The 21867-nt window shown below is 50.5% G+C and overlaps 1 protein-coding gene across 1 annotated transcript in view; it reads right to left on the reverse strand.

The window, feature by feature from the left end:
- Window positions 1–5188: 5188 nt before the first annotated feature.
- TRPV1 (transient receptor potential cation channel subfamily V member 1) overlaps window positions 5189–21867 on the reverse strand; it is a 29715-nt gene continuing 13036 nt past the window's right edge. The window contains exons 10-16 of the mRNA XM_065532612.2: window positions 19989–20059; window positions 17095–17260; window positions 16623–16689; window positions 12401–12723; window positions 10968–11095; window positions 10375–10490; window positions 5189–6724 (exon numbers count right to left, since the gene is read on the reverse strand). Coding sequence (XP_065388684.1) covers window positions 6552–6724; window positions 10375–10490; window positions 10968–11095; window positions 12401–12723; window positions 16623–16689; window positions 17095–17260; window positions 19989–20059 — 1044 coding nt within the window. The 3' untranslated portion in view covers window positions 5189–6551. The remainder of the gene's footprint in view (window positions 6725–10374; window positions 10491–10967; window positions 11096–12400; window positions 12724–16622; window positions 16690–17094; window positions 17261–19988; window positions 20060–21867) is intronic.

Consider the following 21867-nt stretch of genomic DNA (forward strand, 5'->3'; position numbering starts at 1 on the left):
GAGGTCTGACTTTCAGACAGCCCCGAGGTGCCCATGGGTGCCCAGCCCGCCAGCCTGAGCTGAGTGGAAGCCGTAGCCAGCAGCGTCCATCCGCATGATGCAGGGGCCATCCTCTGCCTCTGTAGAGCACCCCACAGAGGACACATGAGGCGTCATTGAACAGGCCCCCTCTGCCTCCCAAAACTCCCAAGCCCCGCAGACACGAAGCCCGAGCAACAAGCCCACAAGTTCCACCCGCACAGGCGGAGAAGGAAAAGGGGGTCTCTGTAGGGCAGGGGCAAGCAAGGAGGGGCCAGCCCCCTCACACACTCTAGGAAATGCCCTTTTGGTGCAGTGAGGAAGGAGAGAGGGAGCCAGGGAGACCTCCAACACCAGCCTCACGCCCGAGCAGGCTGACCCGGACAAGGGCCGGGAGAGGGTCCTGGCAGCCACCACTGTTCTTGAGCCAGGAGAGCTCAGCAGCTGCCCACAGTGGATTCTGGGCTGTGGCTTGTCCTGCTTCCCGGTGACGGTGGGAAGGACACGAAGACAGAGATAGCAGTAGACTTGACAGTTGCCAAGAGAGTCGGTTCTAAGTGTTCTCATCACACCGAAGAGTGAGGTGCTGTATGTGTGAGACAGCTCGATTTGGCCATTCCACACTGTATTCATGTATCAAAACATCATGTTGTGTGTTGTGAATACATACAATTTCATTTGTCCATTAAAAATCAACTTTAAAAAGCGTAAATAAGGCCGGGCGCGGTGGCTCAAGCCTGTAATCCCAGCACTTTGGGAGGCCGAGGCGGGTGGATCACGAGGTCAGGAGATCGAGACCATCCTGGCTAACATGGTGAAACCCCGTCTCTACTAAAAATACAAAAAACTAGCCGGGCGTGGTGGCGGGCACCTGTAGTCTCAGCTACTTGGGAGGCTGAGGCGGGAGAATGGCATGAACCCGGGAGGCGGAGCTTGCAGTGAGCCGAGATCACGCCACTGCACTCCAGCCTGGGAGACACAGCGAGACTCCGTCTCAAAAAAAAAAAAAAAAAAAAAAAAAAAAAAGCGTAAATATATAAATCAATAGCATGATGTAAAACATTTTTTTTGTTTCATTCCTGTTTTTACCATTTTGTTTTATGAGAGCATTAGTAAAGAAAAAGAACAGAGGCTGGGTGCAGTGGCTCACACCTGTAATCCCAAGACTTTGGGAGGCTGAGGTGGGCAGATCACCTGAGGCTAGGAGTTCAAGACCAGCCTGGCCAACATGGTGAAACCCCATCTCTATTAAAAATACAAAATTAGCTGGGTGTGGTGCTGTACACTTGTAGTCCCAGCTGTTCGGGAGGCTGAGGCAGGATAATTGCTTGAACCCTGGAGGCAGAGGTTGCAGTGAGCCGAGACTGTGCCACCACACAGCCTGAGCAACAGAGCGAGACTCCGTCTCAAAAAAAGAAAAGAAAAGAAAAAGAAAAAGAATGGAAAAGTGAAAAGGAATATGATCAAAACAAAAATATAACATGCTATAGTGTAAATGCATACAACGTATTGGTCAATGCTATTAACTTTAAATTAAACAGAGAGACAGAAAAAAGAGAAGAGATAAAATGACCACTACATACTTTTTAGAATGGCCCAAATCCAAAATGTGAACAGCACCAAATGCGGATGAGGACGTGGAGCCACAGGAACTCCTCGGTCATCACTGGTGGGAACGTAAAATGATGCAGCCACTTTGAAAGACACTTTGGTGGCTTCTTACAAAACTAAACATACTCTTAGCATTCCAATCCAGCAACCACACTCTTTGGTGTTTACTCAAAGAAGCTGAAAACTTGTGCCCACACAAAAATTGCCCATGGATATTTATAGCAACTTTATTCATAATTGCCAAACCTTGGAAGCAACCAAAATGTCCTTCACTAGGTGAATGGATAAAGAATGGTACATCCGGCCAGGCGCGGTGGCTCACGCCTGTAATCCCAGCACTTTGGGAGGCCGAGGAGGGCAGATCATGAGGTCAGGAGATCGAGACCATCCTGGCTAACACGGTGAAACCCTATCTCTACTAAAAATACAAAAAAAAAAAAAAAATTAGCTAGGCGTGGTGGCAGATGCCTGTAGTCCCAGCTACTCAGGAGGCTGAGGCAGGGGAATGGCATGAACCCAGAAAGCGGAGTTTGCAGTGATACAAGACAGTGCCACTGGACTCCAGCCTGAGAGAGCGAGACTCTTGTCTCAAAAAAAAACAAAAGAGTGGTACATCCAATAGAATGGAATGTTATCCTCCAATGAAAGAAATGAGCTCTCATGCCATGAAAAGACATGGAGGAAACTCTAATGCATAATACTAAGTAAAATAAATCAATCTGAAAAGGCTACGATGATGCCAACTACATGACATGCTGGAAGAGGCAGAAGCATGGAGGCAGTAAAAGATCAGTGGCTGGCCAGGCACGGTGGCTCACATCCGTAATCCCAGCATTTGAGGAGGCCAAGGCAGGCGGATTGCTTGAGGCCAGGAGTTCAAGACCTGGCCTGGGCAACACGATGAAAGCCCCCCTCTACAAAATACAAAAATGAGCCAGGTGTGGTGGCTCTCACCTATAGTCCCAGCTACTCCGGAGGCTGAGGTGGGAGGATCCTTGAGCTCAGGAAGTTGAGACTGCAGTAAGCTGTGATTGCACCACTGCACTCCAGCCTGGGAGACAGAGCAGCAGAACTCCGTCTCAAATAAATAAATAAATAAATAAATAAATAAATAAATAAATAGTGGTTGCCAGGAGCTAGAGAGAGGGACTGATGAATAGGTGGAGCATGGAGGATTTTTAGGGCAATAAAATTCCTCTGTCTGATACTATAATGGTAAACGCAGGTCAGACATTTGTCAAAACCCCAAGAGTGACCCCAGTGGACTTTGTGTTTTGTATTTTGGTTTCTTTTCTTTTCTTTTTTTTTTTTTTTTTTGAGGCGGAGTCACTCTGTTGCCCAGACTGGAGTGAACTGATGAGACCTCCGCTCACCACAACCTCTGCCTCTTAGGGGTTCAAGCGATTCCCCTGCCTCAGCCTCCCAAGTAGCTGGGGTAACAGACATGCGTCACCACGCCTGGCTAATTTTTGTATTTTTAGTACAGATGGGGTTTCACCGTGTTAGCCAGGCTGGTCTCAAACTCCTGACCTCAGGTGATCCACCCGCCTCAGCCTCCCAAAGTGCTGGGATTACAGGCGGGAGCCATGGCGCCCAGCCGGCCAGTTTTATTTTTAGAGCAACTTTAGGTTCACAGCAAAATTGACACCAAAAAGATATAGCGAGTTCTCATACACCTGCTGTGCCCACAACCTCCCCAGCTACTGACATCCTGCACCAGAGTGGTACATTGTTACAATCAGTGAATCGACACTGATACATCATTATCATCCAAAGTCCAGCTCACGCCTGTATTCCCAGTACTTTGGGAAGCCCAGGCGGGTGGATCACTTGTCAGGAGTTCAAGACCAGCCCCGCCAACACGGTGAAACCCCATTTCTACTAATACTACAAAAATTAGCCAGGCGTGGTGGCAGGCGCCTGTCATCCCAGCTACTAAGGAAGCTGAGGCAAGGGAATCCCTTGAACCCAGGAGGCAGAGGTTGCAGCAAGTCGAGATCACACCACTGCACTCCAGCCTGGGCGACAGAGCAAGACTCTGTCTCAAAAACAAAACAAAACAAAAAGCTGATCCAATTTACAGAAGTTTGCAGCTGTCTGACACCCACACATTTTCTAAGAAAGGCCTACAGGTAAAGCACGGAGTCCCAGGCCCACAGCAGGAAGCGAGAAGCCCTTTCACCTCCCTCTGGCCCAGGATAGGCTGGCATGCCCCAGCACATTCTCTGCCAGGCAGCCTGACACAGCAGTTAAGACCCAGGCTTGGGAGTCAGACTGCCTGGGGTCAAATCCAGGCAATGTGTTTACTGGCTGTGCAACCTTACTCACTGTTGGAACCTTGATTGTCTCATCTATAAAACGGAACTAATAATAACTTCTTCACGAGCTGTTAGGAGACTTAAAGGGAGATGCACATGGAGCACCTTCATAAACACTCCCCACATCCCAGCTGGCGGCCTTCATCCTCCAGGCTCCGGGTTCACTTGCCATGGTCACATGCAGGCACTGGGGGCACTAGCCCTGGGCTCTTCCGTGGGGCCTCCTATGTGGAGGCAGACATGATGCTAGAGCACAGGGAGGAGGGATCCCAGCATTTCCTCCCAAAACACCTCTCCTGGTAGAGCCCAAGCCCCAGCCTCAGCCAAAGGTCATCCTTTCATGAACCAACATCCAGTAATTCCACAACTCAACCACTCATTCTACACTCCGCAGATATTAACACAACCTGCCCATGGCTGGAACAGATCTCTCTTCCAGAGCATCTGTTTCTTAAGCTCTATGGTGTAAACGAAGAGTCAGCAAACTCTTCTGTAAAGGGGCAGATAGTACGTTTTTTATATTTTAGGTAAGTTTTTTATATTTTAGGCTTTGCAAACTACTTGGTCTCTGTCGCAACTATTCATTTCTGCGTGATAGCAGGAATGCAACCATAGGAATGCACACACACACACACATACACACACACATACACACACACATACACATACACACATACACACACCACACATACACACACACATACACACATATACATACACCATACACACACATACACACACACACACAGACACACACACAGACACACACACATACACCATACACACACATACACACATACTATACACACATACACACACACACACACCATACACACACATACACACACACACACACACATACACACACACACATACACCATACACACATACCATACACACACACATACACACAACACACACACACCATACACACACACACATACACACACATACATACACACACATATACACACATACACACACACACAGACACACACACATACACACAGACACACACACACACATACACACACACAGACACACAGACACACATACACACACACACAGACACACACACATACACACATAGACACACACACACACAGAGATACAAACATGCATGCATGCACACACCCACACACATCCCCATGTGTGCACACATGCTTCCATAAGCAGCCTACACAGAGCCAGTTAGCTATGCCAGCCCATTACCTGGCACAAACTGTACACTTGACACGATATATATGTATACATATGTATTTATTTGAGGATGCCACTATGGATGGAGTGGAAGCATGTGCCATTGCGGGGAGGCAGGGTTGGGGTCCCTACAAATGGAAGATCTTTCCAACACTCTTACCAAGTACCTTTGGGATGTGGTTCTGTACTTTTAACCTGAACAGCAATCGAGCTGATATTCTGGAGACTGTGATTGATCGTAAGGAAAGATGAAGAAAGCAACTCCTGCAACAGCTTGAATCTGCCAGAACTGGGAGTGGGACGGCCTCCCCCGCCTTCTCCGGGGAGTACAGACCAACACCCCCACACCACCCGGGCAGGTGAGCGTGGAGAGCGAGCACAATACAGAGAGGAAGGGCTGCTGCGTTTTCCATCAAAGGAAGGTTTTTGCTCCCAAAGGTGTCTTCCTGGGCTTCGTTTACTTTTGCTTCTAGTATGTAAAATAAAAGAAGGCCGGGCGCAGCGGCTCACGCCTGTAATCCTAGCACTTTGGGAGGCCAAGGCTGGCAGATCACCTGAGGTCAGGAGTTCGAGACCAGCCTGGACAACATGGTAAAACCCCGTCTCTACTAAAAATACAAAAATTAACTGGGCGTGGTGGTGCTCACCTGTAATTCCAGCTACTCGGGAGGCTGAGGCAGGAGAATCGCTTGAACCCGGCAGACAGGTTGCAGTGAGCCAAGATCACATCACTGCACTCCAGCCTGGGCAACAAGAGCGAGACTCTGTCTCAAAAAAAAAACAAAAACAAAAACAAAAAATGGCCGGGCATGGTGGCTCACACCTGTAATCCCAGCACTTTGGGAGGCCGAGCCGGGCAGATCACCTGAGGTCAGGAGTTCGAGACCAGCCTGGCCAACATGGTAAAACCCCGTCTCTACTTAAAAAAATACAAAAAATTAGCCAGGTGTGGTGGTGCGCGCCTGTAATCCCAGCTACTCCGGAGGCTGAGGCAGAAGAATCACTGGAATCCAGGAGGCGGAGGTTGCAGTGAGCCAAGATTGTGCCTCTGCGCTCCAACCTGGGCAAGAAGAGTGAAACTCTGTCTCAAACAATAAAATAAAATCAAAGAAAACAAGGGCATAACATGTCCCAGTAGAGACTGACCGTCCACACTGTTTAGGAAAGTGAGTAAAACCTCGAAAGCCTGTTAGGAGATTCACTTGGGACAGGGACAGTTGGATGCACATCACTCCCCATGCTTCCAACGCTTCCCACAGCTTGTCTGGTGCAGATCTGGGAACATGCTGGGCAGGCACAGACCAGGCCAGGCTGCTGACAGAGCCCCGGTGTTCCCTCGGCAGCCCCCCGTGGCGGCGGGGTCTCCTAAGGCCCAGCGTTAACAGAGCTGTCTGTGTGAGGTCCTCACTTCTCTCCGGAAGCGGGAGGACTCTTGAAGACCTCAGCGTCTTCTGGTCTCAGGGACCCTGAAAACTGTCGCAGGTGCACTTCCTCGGGCTGAGCAGAGGGCCTATCTCGAGCACTTGCCTCTCTTAAAAGGGGGACCAGGGCAAAGTTCTTCCAGTGTCTGGCTGAAACTGAAGGGTAAAACACTATTACTATCTTGGATGCAGCAAAACAAACATTGCCTTCTTGGCCTCCCAAGTCTCCAGATAAAAGGAGGCCCAGGCTAGGCGCAGTGGCTCACGCCTATAATCCCAGCACTTTGGGAGACCGAGACAGGTGGATCACCTGAGGTCAGGAGTTTGAGACCATCCTGACCAACATGGTGAAATCCCATCTCTAATAAAAATACAAAAAATAGCCGGGCGTGGTGGCGCATGCCTGTAATCCCAGTACTTGGGAGGCTGAGACAGGAGGATCGCTTGAACCCGGGAGGCCAAGGTTGCAGTGAGCTGAGATTGCACCACTGCACTCCAGCTTAGGCAACAGAGGGAGACTCTGTCCAAAAAAAAAAAAAAAAAAGGAGGCCCAGGCATGCAAGTGCTTCCTGAGGCACCTGGATCGGTGCAATGTCCTCCTCCCTCAACTGCTCAAAAAGCCTCATGCAGTCTGGTTGTTCCTCAAATTCTCTTCCTCCATCCCACCCCGACTTGCTTGCAGCCTCAGGAGAGCCTATCGCCTGCCCCTCTCGGCCTCCATCTCCTCCCTGCCCAAGTGGGAGGGAGAGGAGGTCTCCACAGAGCAATGCCGAGGCCTGTCCCGTGAGTGCCTCAACACCAGGGCAGCTCTGGGTGACGAGCACCAGCCAAAGAGGCAGGATTTGGGGTCCAGGCCCACTGCACTCCAGCCTGGGCGACAGAACGAGACTCCGTCTCAAAAAAAAAAAAAAGAAAAAAATTATAAAGATGCAATCAGGCAACCTCCAACCATCCCCCATCCCTGCCCCAATTAACATGGATGTGTATATCCCTGCCTCTGGGTCAAAGTCTTTCTAAATATCACAGTGAACGTGCAGTGTTGTAAACCGCCAACAATGCCGTGCAAACGTAATACGAATCAACTGCCAAGTGAAACAGCAAATCTCGTCAAAGATGTGGGATGTCACTAAATCAACAAGAGTGACATTGAAAAACTACTCAAATCACATGCAAAGCTATCTTTGAATAGCTCTCTGGCAAAGACAGACCAGTTAACAACTGACAAAGAGATCATCAATAAGCATTATTATGGGATGCAGGGATTGCTTCTAACTAAACTCATAGGAAAATCACATGATCGCAGGAGGCCTGTGGAAAAACCGATGGCGCCCTCGAGCAGTTTTCTAAAAATGAGCCTTTGATAAAATAGATTTTCACTTCCAGCTATAATAGAGTATCTGGTACTGGGCTAGCCGTCCTGCTGCCAACGATCACAAAACCAGGCAACATACACGCAGCACGTGTTTTTCAGGGACAGGACATCAGGCAGAGTGAAAAACGGCAGTCCTTCAAGTAACACCCACTTAGCAGCTAAAGATTTTTAAAAACTAAAAATTAAAAAAAGGCCAGGCACGGTGGCTCTCCCAACGCTTTGGGAGACCAAGGTGGGCGGATCACCTAAGGTCAGGAGTTCGAGACCAGCCTGACCAACATGGTGAAACTCTGTCTCTACTAAAAATATAAAAATTAGCCTGGTGTGGTGGCGGGCAACTGCAATCCCAGCTACTCGGGAGGCTGAGGTGGGAGGATCACTGGAACCCAGGAGGAGGAGGTTGCAGTGAGCCAAGATCGTGCCACTGCACACCAGCCTGGGCAACAGAGCAAGACTCCATCTCATAAATAAATAAATAAATAAATAACTGCAATTCCTAAGAGAAGTGAAAATCACAAGGGGAGCCCTATGATCTCCCTAACTTTCTGCCTGGGAACCATTGCCCCAACTACAACGCAGTGAGCTGCAGTCTAAGCAGAGCATGGAATTGCCTTTGAGTGAAAGAGGAAGAAATCAAGTGCTGGGCACCTGAAGCAGCGGGAATCTGTGGATACGAGCCCTGGAGAAGAGGAGGAAAGATTTATGGGGGTAGAAGCCCAGAAGTCTTTGGGGCAGGGGAGTCCCCCACCAGTCCTTGCTAAGAGCTGAGCTGTGCTAGTTCATGAGGGTGATTAGAGAGCGGCTCAGAGGATTTAAAGGGTGTTAAGACGGTGTCTGGGCCTCTGAGACCCCCAGTACCACTCAACCTCGAATGTCTCTGTCTCATTTTCATAAAGATAGAAAACAGAATAGGGGCCAAGAGGTTAGGGGCCAGGGGACAAGGGGTCAGGGAGGAAGGGACATAGAGTTATTACACAGGCACAGAGTTTCCGTTTGGGATGATTAAAATGTTCTGGAACAAGGCCGGGCATGGTGGCTCAGGCCTGTCATCCCAGCACTTTGGGAGGCCAAGGCAGGTGGATCACCTGAGGTTGGGAGACTAGCCTGGCCAACATGATGAAACCTTGTTTCTACTATAAAAATACAAAAATTAGCCAGGTGTGGTGGCACGCACCTGTAATCCCAGCTACTCGGGAGGCTGAGACAGGAGAATCACTTGAATCTGGGAGTGGAGCTTGCAGTGAGCCAAGATTGTGCCACTGCACTTCAGCCTGGGTGACAGAGTGACACTCCGTCTCAAAAAAAAAAAAAAAAAAAAAAATTCTGGAAATAGATAGTGGTGATAGTTGTACAATAATGTAAATGTACTTAATGACACTAAATTGTACACTTAAAAATGATTTAAATGGCAAGTTTTAGGAGATAAATATTTTACCACAGTTTTTTTAGAATTAAATACAAAGTAATTCAAAAACAAAGTGTTCAGGGTTGTAATTATAACTCAAAATGTGTCCACTATAAACTGTGCCTGCTTCATTTTTAAGTGTCCTCAATTAGACATTTATTTAATGTTTTCTATTAAATGTTTACCAGTAACTGTTAAACAGCTTCCTTTCTGGTAATTTTCCTTGGGGTTTTTCTATTTTTTCTTTTTTTGAGACAGAGTCTCACTCTGTCGCCCAGGCTGGAGTGCAGTGGTGTGATCTCAGCTCACCACAACCTCCACCTCCCAGGTTCAACCAATTCTCCTGCTTCAGCCTCCTGAGTAGCTGGGATTACAGGTGCCCACCACCATGACTGGCTAATTTTTGTATTTTTTTGGTAGAGATGGGGTTTCACCATGTTAGCCAGGCTAGTCTCGAACTCCTGACCTCAGGCAATCTGCCTGCCTTGGCCTCCCAAAGTGCTGGGATGACAGGCGTGAGCCACTGTGCCCGACCTCCTTGGAGTTTTTCTGCTCAAGGCATCCCTTTCCTCTTCTCACCCTCCCCTCTTCTCCACCTGCCCAGCTGTGTCCATGGAGTGACAAGTGTTTCCGTCTGCCTGTTTGTGTCCGCACAGCCTCACAGAGCTATGACGTCGCATGCACACGTGCACAGTGAGGAGCAGGGCCGAGGAGGCAGGGCAGCCCACACAAGGAGGCGGGGTGGGGCTGGGCTGCATCCCCTGGGGCGCTGAGGACAGGTGCCTGGGCTGGAGATGCTGGCACAGCCGCTTGCACAGGCCCAGTGAGTCGTCAGTGGTGACAGCATGCATGAGGCACTCAAGTCAGCCCGTGACTATGCGCACATGGCTGACGTCAGGAGCTGCTACAGTGCCCGGGTCCTGGGGCGAAGAGGAGCCCGGCAAGGCGTGGAGAAACTGCAAAGCTCCCCCTGCCCAATGTCAGGCCACCAGCCAAGGAGGCGCCAAGCACCGGTCCCTCACGCCTCACCTCTGCTTGACCGCAGGGAGAAGCTCAGGGTGCGCTTGACGCCCTCACAGTTGCCCGGGTCTTCATTGATGATGCCCACGTTGGTGTTCCAGGTGGTCCAGTTCACCTCGTCCACCCTGCAGGGTAAGGGGCCAAGGGAGCCTGAGGGCTCTGCCCAGCTTCCCAGGCCGAGGGCTCTGCCCACAGGCCAAGCCCAAGAAACCCACCCATCAGGATGGAGACATGGCGGGTTGGGAGGGCAGAGAGGACTTGATTTTTGGACACCATCCCCAAAGATGTGATCTCTGACCACACTGTGAAGCCCAGGGACTTTACACATTGGATGCCAGGCTCTGACCCTGCTCACTAGAAGACCCCTTCTGGACACCTCGAATCTTCCAGAATTTAGTGTCTGGGCGCCACCAGCCGAGATCGAAGATGGGTCCCCCGTGCATGCCCACAACGGAGCTCAGGACAGCCCCAATGCCCACAGCTGGTGTGGGGAGAGCCCCCTGTGCTCATGACCAGCCCCAGGAGGCCCTGAGGTAGGCTCTGTGTCCACAGGGGAGCCCCGAGGCTCCCAAGCTCTGATTCAGGTGGAGCCTGGGCGTTACCTGAAGCACCACCTGTAGTCGTCCTTGCCGTCAGGTGTGTATCCCACCTGCAGCAGCTTGCCTGAGCGGAAGGCCTTCCTCATGCACTTGAGGAAGCTCTTCTCCGTGTCCAGGATGGTGATGGCTCTCTGCAGGAAGACACCAAGGGCAGAGGAGCTGAGGGGCAGAGGGTGCATCCCAGGGCCTCCCTGGCTGCCAGTATCCACCTCCCCAGGGGCTCTCCCAGGCCCAGATGCCTCCGGGCTGGCTGTCCAGCGCCCTCTATGCTAGCTTGGTTTCTGAAGCCTGGCGGGCGCTCCACGCAAGGGGCACAGCCCGGCCAGCCCAGACCTGTGCAGGTGCCACTGGTGCCTGCCGGGCCTGGGCAGGGCAGCCCCAGGAGTGGTACGGAGTATCCCAGACCCTGCCCTGAGGAGCTCACAAGGGGCAACACTGGGTAGGGGCTGAGAGCAGGGCCTCGGGGTGAGACTGCCTGGGCCAGGTCCTGGCTCTGCCACTTACTAGCCATGTGGCCTTGAGTACAGACACCTAACTTCACTGTGCCTCAGCGTCTTCATTCAAAAATTGAACAGTATAGCCAGGCGCGGTGGCTCACGCCTGTAATCTCAGCACTCTGGGAGGCCAAGGCAGGCGGATCACCTGAGGTCAGGAGTTCGAAACCAGCCTGGCCAACACAGTGAAACCCCATCTCGACTAAAAATACAAAAATTAGCTGGGTGTGATGGTGGGCGCCTGCAATCTCAATTACTAGGGAGGCTGAGGCAGGAGAATCGCTTGAACCCGGGAGGCAGAGGTTGCAGTGAGCCAAGATCGTGCCAGTGCACTCCAGCCTAGGCAACAAGAGCGAAACCCCATTTCAGAAAAAAAAAAAAAAAAAGGAACAGTAATAGAACCCACTTCACAGGACTGTTGTGAGGATTAAATGAGATCAGGTAAGACAGACAGTTAGTACAGCCCTATAGTCCCTATCATAGAGAAAGTTCTTCTTCATAAGAAAGAAACTTATTAGTAGTAGTTGGGGATGCAGGTGTGGCCCACAGGGCTCAGAAATGTAGCTGTCAGGGCCCTGCCTCATGGTAGCTGCTCCCCTGAGTCTGGCCTCTGGTGCCCACCTTACGCCAGGCTCCTCTGAGGTGGACACCCTGTGGGGCTGAGCCCTCCCCCTCCTTCCCTCCAGGACCACCCAGACCACAGCCAAGCACGGTGTCTATAAACACCAGCTAAACTCAGCTGACCCTGAGCAAGTGCTGGCCGGGGGAACTTGCTGGAAGCCCGCTGAGGGAGGTGCTGAGGCTGGATCCCTGGGCCTGGCCGGACTTTCTGCCCCCTCCTCAAATCCTGCAGGGCTCATGTGCCCAGCGGGGTAAAGCAGGGAACAGAGCAGCCCACACCCTCCTGGCCGCTCACCACCCCCCGCCACTCCACCCACCCACCTGCAGCTTCCAGATGTTCTTGCTCTCCTGTGCGATCTTGTTGACAGTCTCGCCCATGAGGGCGATGAGCATGTTGAGCAGGAGGATGTAGGTGAGAATCACATAGGCCAGCAGCAGGATGATGAAGACAGCCTTGAAGTCGTAGTTCTCGGTGAACTCCAGGTCCCCCATGCCGATGGTGAACTTGAACAGCTCCAGGCAGGTGGAGTACAGGCTGTTGTAGGAGCTATCGGGGGGCCTGCAGCCAGGCCCCCGCCACCTGTGCGAGGTGGACTCAGACGGCAGGGAGTTGTTCTTCCCGTCTTCAATCAGCGTCACCACCGCTACGGGGCACGGGGAGGGCGGGGTGCCACTGGATAGAAGCCAACACCCCAAGTCCCCTGACATACACCCTCCTGCTCAGTCTCCGATAACTTTGTGAGAAGTTATTTTTAAAGCACCCCTTCTTTAAAACTAACAAAAAATTTTCAAAGTATATTTTTAAGAACTTTATCATCACCTTCTAGAAAAATAAATAAATATGTAAATCTCTAGTACAATGTGAATATAACCACCTTTGTTCAGTGCACAACCTGCTTAACCGTACATGTCAGCTCTGGTTCCATACCTGCTTTGTCCCTCACACCCTGTCGGCCTGCATCCCTCAGAGGTCCATTTTGCAACCATGAGCATGGAGCAGCTCAGAGCAGAATGACCTCTCCCCACATTCTGCCTGCTTCTTTGGGAAGTGTGGCCCAGAGTCTGAGGGCCTCTGCAGCAGTTGTGCACTGTGGTTGCTGCCTATCAGTATCCACTAACCCCCCGGCCTAGTCCCTTCCTGTACCTACTGAAATGCAAGGCCTTCAGATCCAGGTGCCAGAGCCCACACCTATTAGGTCTGTCCTAGCCACAGCAGCCCATCCCTCCCAGCCAGAGATTCCAACACAAACCGCAGGGTGGGGACAGGGAGGGTGTACCATGTGAACTAGGCAACTGTGGGACTTGGGTGAGTATCAAAGCAGAGTCCAGTGCTCAAAAAATGACATGGAGGCCGGGCACGGCGGCTCATGCCTGTAATCCCAGCACTTTGGGAGGCCGAGGTGGGTTGATCACCTGAGGTCAGGAGTTTGAGATCAGCCTGGCCAACATGGTGAAACCTCATCTCTACTAAAAATACAAAAATCAGCAAGGGGTGGTGGTGGGCGCCTGTGATCCCAGCTACTCAGGAGGCTGAGGCAGGAGAATCGCTTGAACCCAGGAGGCGGAGGTTGCAGATGGCACCGCTGCACTCCAGCCTGGGTGACAGAGCGAGACTCCATCTCAAAAAAAAAAAAAAAAAAAGATGTAGACATGTCAAAAGAGCACAGGAGCCAGCTGGAAGGGGCTCCCTGTGACTAATCTCAGACAATTTCAGTATAAAATAAAAGAGGAGGCCGGGCGCGGTGGCTCAAGCCTGTAATCCCAGCACTTTGGGAGGCTGAGACGGGTGGATCACGAGGTCAGGAGATCGAGACCATCCTGGCTAACACGGTGAAACCCCGTCTCTACTTAAAAAGTACAAAAAACTAGCTGGGCGAGGTGGCGGGCACCTGTAGTCCCAGCTACTCGGGAGGCTAAGTCAAGAGAATGGCATGAACCCGGGAGGCGGAGCTTGCAGTGAGCTGAGATCTGGCCACTGCACTCCAGCCTGGGTGACAGAGCGAGACTCTATCTCAAAAAAAAAAAAAAAAAGGATAGTCAGGATCATAACCCATTTAACAAAGTGAGAATCCGTGAAAACAAAAGACTGCATGGGGCCATGCTGATACAAATAAATACACAGGAGTGGGGAATGGAAAGCTCTTCTCCACAATAGAATGCCAGGTCAGAAATGCACAAGCAATGATGGAGTTAGAAGATCACCATGTCCGGGCACGGTGGCTCACACCTGTCATCCCAGCACTTCGGGAGGCCAAGGCAGGCAGATCACCTGAGGTCAGGAGTTCAAGACCAGCCCAAGCAACATGGTGAAACCCCGTCTGTACTAAAAATATAAAAATTAGCCAGGCATGGTGATGGGCAGCTGTAATCCCAGCTACCCAGGAGGCTGAGGAAGGAAAATTGCTTGAACCTGGGAGGCAAAGGTTGTAGTGAGCCAAGATGGCACCACTGCATGCCAGCCTGGGTGACAGAGCGAGACTCCTTCTCAAAAAAAAAAAAAAAAGAAAAAGAAAATCATCATTTGGCCATCATGATAAGATGAAGTGATTCAGGTAAGACTCATCAAGGGATGCTAACACTCTTGGGTGAAAGTCTGATGAGAAACAGGCTAGTCACATAGTTTCAAAGCATCTCCTTGAAAAGTATCCATTACAAAGGTAAATATAGTAGTTTTACAGTGGAAAAGTCTGGCAGATCAACCAAAACCAACTCATCGATGCTAACGTCACCAGAAGTGAGACAGACATCATGTGACTTCCAATAAAACACACAGCAGAAGACATAAGTCGCTTCTTGATATTCTGGACAAAATTGCATGCCTGGCTATAATCATGAGGAAACATCAGACACACCCAAATTCAGAAACATTGTCAAAACCACTGGTCTCTACTCATTACAAATTCTAAGGTTGCAAATGACAAGGGATGACACAGGAACTGCCCCAGATTAAAGGAGACTAAAGCCAGGCATGGTGGCTCACGCCTGTCATTCTAGCACTTTGGAGAGCCGAGGTGGGCAGATCACTTGAGGTCAGGAGCTCAAGACCAACATGGCGAAATCCCATCTCTACTAAAAATACAAAAAAAAAGAAAAAAAATAGCCAGGTGTGGTGGCGGGCACCTGTAATCCCAGCTACTCGGGAGGCTGAGGCACAAGAATCACTTGAACCCTGGAAGTGGAGGTTGTAGTGAGCCAAGATGGTGCCACTGTACTCCAGTCTGGGCAACAGCATGAGACTCTGTATCAAAAAATAATTAATGGCCAGGCATGGTGGCTCACGCCTGTAATCCCAGCACTTTGAGAGGCCGAGGTGGGTGGATCACCTGAGGTCAGGAGTTGGAGACCAGCCTGGCCAATATGGTAAAACTCCATTGCTATTAAAAATATAAAAACTAGCCAGGCATGGTGGTGGGCGCCTGTAATCCCTGCTACTTGAGAGGCTGAGGCAGGAGAATTGTTTGAACCCAGGAGACGGAGGTTGCAGTGAGCCAACACAGTGCCACTGCACTCCAGCCTCGGCAACAGAGACTCTGTCTTAAATAATAATAATAATAAATTAATTATTAAAGGAGACCAAAGAAGCATGACAATGGAAGGTAATGCATGATCTCGGATTCTCATTTTCTGATAAAGACATTATTAGGACAAGTGGTGAAATTCAAATAAGGACTATGGGTTAGCTAATAGTGTGGGTCGATATTACCTTCTTGATTGTGATCATTGAACTGTGTTTATGTAAAATAACTTTCTTTTAGAAATACACACTGAAGTATTTCATGGTAAAGGGCTGATCACATCTGCAACTTACTCTCAGTTTTTTTCACACGTGGCATATGTGTTCATGTTTGTGCGTGAGCATGTATATGGGGTAGAGAAAGTGGTAACATAAAATGTGGTAATTTGGGGGGAATCTGGGTCAAGAGTGTAGAGAAGTTATTGGTTCTATTCTTGCAACTTGTCTGAAGTCTGAAATAATGTCAAAATTAAAAGTTGAAGGGCCGGGCATGGTGGCTCACACCTGTAATCCCAGCACTTTGGGAGGCTGAGGCGGGTGGATCACAAGGTCAGGAGTTCGCAACCAGCCTCAGCAACATGGTGGAAACCCCGTCTCTACTAAAATACAAAAAATTAGCCAGGCGTGGCATTGTGCACCTGTAGTCCCAGCTACTCGGGAGGCTGAGGTAGGAGAATTGCTTGAACCTGGGAGGCAGAGGTTGCAGTGAGCCAAGTTTGCACCACTGCACTCCAGCCTTGGTGACACAGCGAGATTCCGTCTCAAAAAAAAAAAAAAAGTTGAAAAACCAAATGAGCCAAAATGCTATGCGACAGCCACAGCACTTCCAGCCTGGAAAATTCTTACAGCATTTTATATATCATGTGGCCAGGTTCTGGGGCTCATTTCAGTGTGTCCTCGGTCCACCCTCTCTGGCACCTGCAGACATGCACCTGCCTACCAGCTTCTCATTCAGCTCCCGGCAGAGTCTTCAGGAGGTTCAGGCAAACAGGACCCCTGCCCTTCCCCATCCCTGACCAAGCTCATTACCTGTGGAAAACCCGAACAAGAAGACGACATAGACGAACATGAAGCGACACAGGTCTCTCAGGATCATCTGTAGGAGACAGCAGGCTCATTAGAGCCGAGGCCAGGTCCGGGAGGAGCTGAGGGAAGGACCGGGCCGCACCGGCCTGGGGGCGCATCTTGAGAACACGCAGGAGGGTTTGCTTGGCTGGTTCTCAGCTGGGGGCTCATGAGGGAGTCACCCACCCTCCCCCATAGCCTTTGTTCTGGTCGAGAGATGGAGGCCTGGTGTGCAGAGGGGTCAGGTTTCAGGGGATCCCCCTGCATACACCTGGGCCAGGGCTAGATTGCTTGATTCTTGGAAAATGGGCTGGGGGCTAAACCAGCCCCTTCCCAGGCAAGACAGAGAGGATGGGCGGAGTTCCTGGGACAGCATCTTACCCGCCCCCGAGGTGAGTGGGCTCTGAGGAGACCCACTGGGGCCCCGGGCACCCACCTTCTCTATCATGACAGCGTAGATGCCCATCTGCTGGAAGCCACGGGTGTAGTAGAGCATGTTGGTCCAGCCCAAGGCCAGGGAGAACACCATGGAGGCCACGTACTCCTTGAGGTGGCTGAAGTACAGCACCACGGTGGCCAGCATGAACAGTGACTGCAGAAAGCTGAGGGCGGAGGGGCAGAAAGCTGTGTCTACAGGAACCCGGGAGGCCTGGTGCCCCCAGAACAAAAGGCCGCAGGCTGCTCAGAGGACCAGACTGCAGGCCACGATAGGAACTAGGGTTGGGCTGTCCTGCTTCCTTCAGCCCAGGCGTTCTCCATGGAAGCAGCATCATCCCCAAGGAGCAGAAATAGGCTTGGTGAGGAGGTGTGCAAAGTCTCACTCTTTTTATGTATCATGCACAGATATAAATATAGTACATAAAGGCCAGGCGCAGTGGCTCATGCCTGTAATCCCAGCACTTTGGGAGGCTGAGGCAAGCGGAGCATGAGGTCAAGAGTTCGAGGCCAGCCTGACCAACATAGAGAAACCCCACCGCTACTAAAAATACAAAAACAAACAAAAAAAATTAGCCAGGCATGGTGGCGTGTGCCTGTAATCCCAGCTACTCAGGAGGCTGAGCCAAGATCGCGCCACTGCACTCCAGCCTGGAGGACAGAGTGAGACTCTGTCAAGAAAGAAAGAAGAGAAAAAGAGAGAGAGAGAGAAAGGAGGGAGGGAAGGAGGGAGGGAAGGAAGGAAGGAAGGAAGGAAGGAAGGAAGGAAGGAAGGAAGGAAGGAAGGAAGGAAGGAAGGAAGGAAGGAAGGACATAAAAGGATATATAGTGGCCAGGCGTGGTGGCTCACACCTGTAACCCCAGCACTTTGAGAGTTTGAGATGGGCAGATCACTTGAGGTCAGGAGTTTGAGACCAGCCCAGCTAACACAGTGAAACCCCGTCTCTACTAAAAATACAAAAATTAGCTGGGCAAGGTGCACACCTCTAATCCCAGCTACTGGGAACACTGAGACAGGAGAATCGCAATGCTATGTAGAACACTGTTTCTATTAGGCAGGTAAATCAGTGTGTGCTAAATCTACAGACCTTGCCTCTTGAGTTTGGCTTTTGGAGCTAAAGTATAGGTATCTCAAGATTAGGGGGGAAACAGAGGAAAATAACCCATTCTACCAAAAAGGTGCCTGCACTCCTGTGTTTATCAAAACACTATTCACACAATAGCAAAGCATGGAATCAATCCAGGTGCCCATCCATGGTAGACTGGATAATCAAAATGTGGTACGTATATACCGTGGAATACTATGCAGCCATAAAAAAGAATGAGATCATGTCCTTTGCAGCAACATGGATGCAGCTGGAGGCCACTATCCTAAGCAAATTAACACAGAAACAGAAAACCAAACCCCACATGTCCTCACTTACATGTGGAGCGAAACACTGGGTGCCCACAAGCACAAAGACGGGAACAATAAACACTGAGGATTCCAAAAGGGCGGCAGCCGGGAGGGGGACCAGGGTTGAAGAACTACCTATCAGGTACCATGTTCACTACTTGGGTGACCAGATCATTAAACCCCCAGACCTCAGCATCATACACTATACCTACCTAATAAACCTGCACATGTACCCCCAAATCTAAATTCTTTAAAAAAATTAAAATAAAAAAGTGTTTCACGATCATGTAAAATAAAGCTGATTCTAGTTTTACTTGGCCCCCCCTCAAAAAAAAGAAAAAAAAGATTGGGTGAAAGGGTGGGGTTTGTGAGTCCTACGGACAAGCTAGCTGCAAGAGATTCAGAATCATTCCTTGCTCTTCTGGGAAGGAAGAGATCAGGACAGGGGCTGTGAGCCGAGATCCCATTCCGGAGTCCTCGGCACATACTGGGGCTTGAGGCTCTGGCTTACTTTCTGAAGGAAGGAGGTTCCCTGCCACATCCGCACTGTTCCATTAATTTATTTAGAGATGCTATCTCGCTCTGTTACCTAGGCCGGAGTGCAATGGCACGATCTTGGCTCACTGCAACTTCGTCTCCCGGGTTCAAGCAATTCTCCCACCTCAGCCTCCTGAGTAGCTGGGATTACAGGTGTGTGCCACCATGCCCAGCTAATTTTTGTATTTTTAGTAGAGACGGGGTTTCACCGTGTTGGCCTGGCTGGTCTTGAACTCCTGACCTCAAGTGATCTGCCCGCCTCGGCCTCCCGAAGTGCTGGGATGACAGGCATGAGCCACCGCGCCCGGCCATCCACACTGTTCTATAACTGTGCTTTCACTCATCTGCCTCCTCCTAAAGCAGTGGTTCTCAACCAGGAGTGATTCTGGCACCACCCCCGAAACAAGTGAGGGGCCTTTGGCCGTTATCTGGAGATGTTCTTGATTGTCAAGACTGGGGGATGGGGAAGAGCTCCAGGCATCTGTGAGTAGAGACCAGTGATGCTGCTAAATATTCTACAGTGAACGGGGCAGCCCCACCCCCTACCACAACTAAGCACTATCCAGTCCAAAATAGCAACAGTACCAAGGTTGCAGAACCCCCCATTAAAGACAGGAAACTCCCTAAAGGCGGGCACCATGTCTGTTTCATCCAGTATTCCAGGGCCAACCCCGTGAACGGCCGATGGATGGACAATGAGTGGGAAGGTGAACCAGGGCACATGTCACTTGGACTGTAAGCCACGGCACAGTTCCTCCATCCCTGGCCCCTGGCACAGAGCAGGCCCTCAGTATTCATTCATTCATGCCCCGAATATGTATTGAGCGCCTTCCATCACTCCCTCAGCATGTTCACTGAGGTCCCACTATGTGGTCCCAGGCCCGGCGTGAGTGAGAGCTCAAGTGAGAACTGATTGCTGTCACCTGGGGCCTGGACTGGGAATGAGTCAAAGTGTCACTTACAAAAGCATCTCACTGTAGCTGTCCACAAACAGGGTCTTCATCGACGGCCGCCTCTGCAGGAAATATTGAATCTGCAGGTAAACAGAGAGAGTAAGATCCCAGGCAATGCTCGATGTGGCTAAATGGTGAGCGTTCAGATGCTTCCTAAATGGCACCACGATGGGGTGGCCGAATGTGTAAAAGCAGAGATTGTGAAAAGAGCAGAACGGCATGGGTCAGGCCAATGGGGTAACACTAGGTGGCCCAGTCAGTAGAAATTGTTAAAAATACACGGTGGAAGCCAGGTGCGGTGGCTCAAGCCTGTAATCCCAGCACTTTGGGAGGCCGAGACAGGCAGATCACAAGGTCAGGAGATCGAGACCATCCTGGCTAACACGGTGAAACCTCGTCTCTACTAAAAAATACAAAAAACTAGCCGGGCGAGGTGGCGGGCGCCTGTAGTCCCAGCGACTCAGGAGGCTGAGGCAGGAGAATGGCGTGAACCTGGGAGGCGGAGCTTGCAGTGAGCTGAGATCCGGCCACCGCACTCCAGCCTGGGCCACAGAGCGAGACTCCGTCTCAAAAAAAAAAAAAAAAAAAATACACGGTGGAAGCCGGGTGCGGTGGCTCATGCCTGTCATCCCAGCACTTTGGGAGGCCAAGGCAAGTGGATCACCTGAGGTCAGGAGTTCGAGACCAGCCTGGCCAACATGGTGAAACCCTGTCTCTACTAAAAATACAAAACAATTAGCTGGGTGCGGTGGCGCATGCCTGTAATCCCAGCTACTCACAGGGCTGAGGCAGGAAAATTGCTTGAACCCAGGAGGCAGAGGTTGCAGTGAGCCAAGCTGGTGCCACTGTACTCCAGCCTGGCTGACAGTGAGACTCTGTCTCAAAAAAAAAAAAAAAATTACACAGTGGATTTACCCACTGTGTAATACCCAGAAATACAGACAGGAAGGAAAATCATCAAAATGTTATCAGTTGCCGTATTGAATTGGACAAATTGTTTTCTTCTTTCTAATTGGTGCTTTTTCCTAATTTTTTTTTTTAAGAGATCAGAGTCTCACTATGTTGCCCAGGCTGGTCTCAAACTCCTGGCCTCAGCCTCCCAAGTAGCTGGGATTACAAGCATGAGCCACTTTTTTCTTAACTTTTCACATGCCGAGCATACTTTTCTCTTAATTTTAAGTAAGCGTTAAAATAAAAATTCTTGTAACAAGCTGCCACGGTCAGCCGTGAGTCCTGTCCAAGACACCCCCACACTTCTGCTCCCTCCCACAGGCCAATCCTGCTTTTGCCACTCCAGCCACACTTGCTACTGTGGCGTTGTATTTTACTGTAATGTAAACCATGAGTGTGAAAAGAAAGACAGTTGTCTCTGTGAAGACAAAGTTCAATGACAGAACAATTCCATAACGGTGAGTGACTTTAAAAAAAATTGGGTAGAGCTTATACCAAAAAAGACTGGGGGATAAAACTCACAATCGAAGGCCGGGCGCAGTGGCCCAAGCCTGTAATCCCAGCACTTTGGGAGGCCGAGGCGGGCGGATCATGAGGTCAGGAGATCGAGACCATCCTGGCTAACATGATGAAACCCAGTCTCTACTAAAAATACAAAAATTAGCTGGGCGCCGTGGCACACACCTGTAGTCCCAGCTACTCGGGAGGCTGAGGATGGAGAATCACTTGAACCCAGGAAGCAGAGGTTGCAGTGAGCCAAGATCGTGCCACTGCACTCCAGGCTGGGCAACCGATCGAGACTCCATCTTAGAAAAAAAAAAATCATAATGGGGCCGGGCGCAGTGGCTCAGGCCTGCAATCCAAGCACTTTGGGAGGCCAAGGCGGGCAGATCACGAGTTCAGGAGCTCGAGACCATCCTGGCTAACACGGTGAAAC

Source organism: Macaca fascicularis, chromosome 16 (genome assembly GCF_037993035.2).
Source record: "Macaca fascicularis isolate 582-1 chromosome 16, T2T-MFA8v1.1".
Taxonomy (NCBI): Eukaryota; Metazoa; Chordata; class Mammalia; order Primates; family Cercopithecidae; genus Macaca; species Macaca fascicularis.